At 41.9% G+C, this 1,812-nt stretch overlaps 1 protein-coding gene across 1 annotated transcript in view; it reads left to right on the top strand.

The window, feature by feature from the left end:
• Positions 1 to 1,812, top strand: part of LOC106468493 (gamma-aminobutyric acid type B receptor subunit 1-like) — a 30,942-nt gene that overhangs the window by 22,767 nt on the left and 6,363 nt on the right. Inside the window, exon 13 of the mRNA XM_013928922.2 lies at positions 1,035 to 1,239. Within this exon, the coding sequence (XP_013784376.1) occupies positions 1,035 to 1,239 (205 nt within the window). The remainder of the gene's footprint in view (positions 1 to 1,034; positions 1,240 to 1,812) is intronic.

The following is a 1,812-nucleotide window of genomic DNA, read 5'->3' on the forward strand; positions in this document are numbered from 1 at the left end:
TGCACTCGCGCCCCCAAACTGCGCGCACACTTTTGCGGCGACGGGACTTGAACCTTGAACCGGCATGCTAAATACCAGGCCACGACCGACGTAGTTTAACACCGACTGATCATTAGAATCCATGTAGCTGGCATAAACTTGCATATTTTAACTTGTAAACATCGCCATCATGGGGAATCGAACCCCGGAGTTTAGCGTTGTACGTTCGTAAAGGTACAGCGGACCCGCCGGAGGACACTGGTTAGAGGAGAAACTCGCTCTCTTTATCAATGGTTTTTTTATCTTAGTACGAAGTAATTGTTTAAAATAACGTTCAGTTAAGTCATTATTGACCAGTCAATAATGTACTTTTTTTTTGTATTTCTGAAAACTTCATTTTATCTTTGCTTATGAATATATTTATTTTAATATTTGGGCCGGGCGTGGCCTAGCGGGTAGCGTGCTACACTGTGGATCCGAGAGTTCATTATTTGCGTCCCGTTATCGCAGGAAAACGATTCGCTCTCCGCAGTTTCTGGTAGTGGGTGATAAGAGTGACGGTCAAATCTGCAATTCGATTAGAGTAGCTCAAGAGCCGTCTGTGGATGCTGTTGACAAGCCCCCTTCCCTCTACTCTTTCAAAATTAGTGACAGATTTTGTGCGAATATACAATAACAAGCTTAATTGTCATCCAAGCACCGAATCTTATTTTTATTTATTTGTTTTTAATTTCGCGCAAAGCTACCCGAGGGCTATCTTCGCTAACCGTCCCTAATTTAGCAGTATAAGACTAGAGGGAAGGCAGCTAGTTATCACCACCCACTGCCAACTCTTGGGCTATTCTTTTACCAACGAATAGTGGGATTGACCATCACATTATAACGCCTTCACGGCTGAAAGGGCGAGCATGTTTGGTGGGACGGGGATTCGAACCCGCGACCCTCAGATAGCGAATCGAGCGCCCTAACCATGTCGGGCCACTTAATTCTATAACGAAAAATGTAATAATTGTACCACACTATATGCATTTGATTTGTTATTATTTTTTCGTCAGAAGGTACAAAGTTGGAAGCTCTATGCCCTGGTGGGATTTCTTTTCTTCTTGGATATCTTGATTCTTATTGTATGGCAGGCCACAGACCCTCCGAAGAGAAAACTGGAACAGTTTCCTCTGGAGGATCCAGAAATTCTGGACGAGGACATCAAGATTCAACCAGAGTTAGAACACTGCGAGTCCGACAACAATGCTATTTGGCTTGGTTTGTTTATCGGTTATTAATATTGGATTTATAATGGATTAATAATGGACAATTTGCTGAAAGGTTTCTTTGTTGGAGATGAAGATTCACGAAAGTGTGTCGAAACGCCACCTCCAACAAAGAAACCTTCCAGCTGGTTATTTATCAGCTACTAATATTTGTAATATGGATTTATTGTTTGTTTGTTTGTTTTTTGCAAACCCACATTGGGCTACCTGCCGTGTCCACCGCGGAGAATCGAACCCCGGATTTTAGCGTTGTATGTCCCTAGACTTGCCACTGTCCCACCAGGAGACACGTAGATTAATACTGGACGACTTTCTGAAGGGTTTCTTTGTCGGAGCCGAAAATCCACGAAAGTGTGTCGAAACGCCACCTCCAACAAAGAAACCTTCCAACTGGTTGTCCATTATAAATCCATTCTTCCAAATGATCCACCTGCTACCCAAGTTCTTTTTATACTTGAGTTCAGACTAAAAAGAAGTAATCAAAATTCACAAGATACACTTTGATTTCCAACATATATATATATATATATGTGTGTGTGTGTGTGTGTGTATAAGAACAATTATT

The sequence above is a fragment of the Limulus polyphemus genome, unplaced genomic scaffold (assembly GCF_000517525.1).
Source record: "Limulus polyphemus unplaced genomic scaffold, Limulus_polyphemus-2.1.2 Scaffold3025, whole genome shotgun sequence".
Lineage (NCBI taxonomy): Eukaryota > Metazoa > Arthropoda > Merostomata > Xiphosura > Limulidae > Limulus > Limulus polyphemus.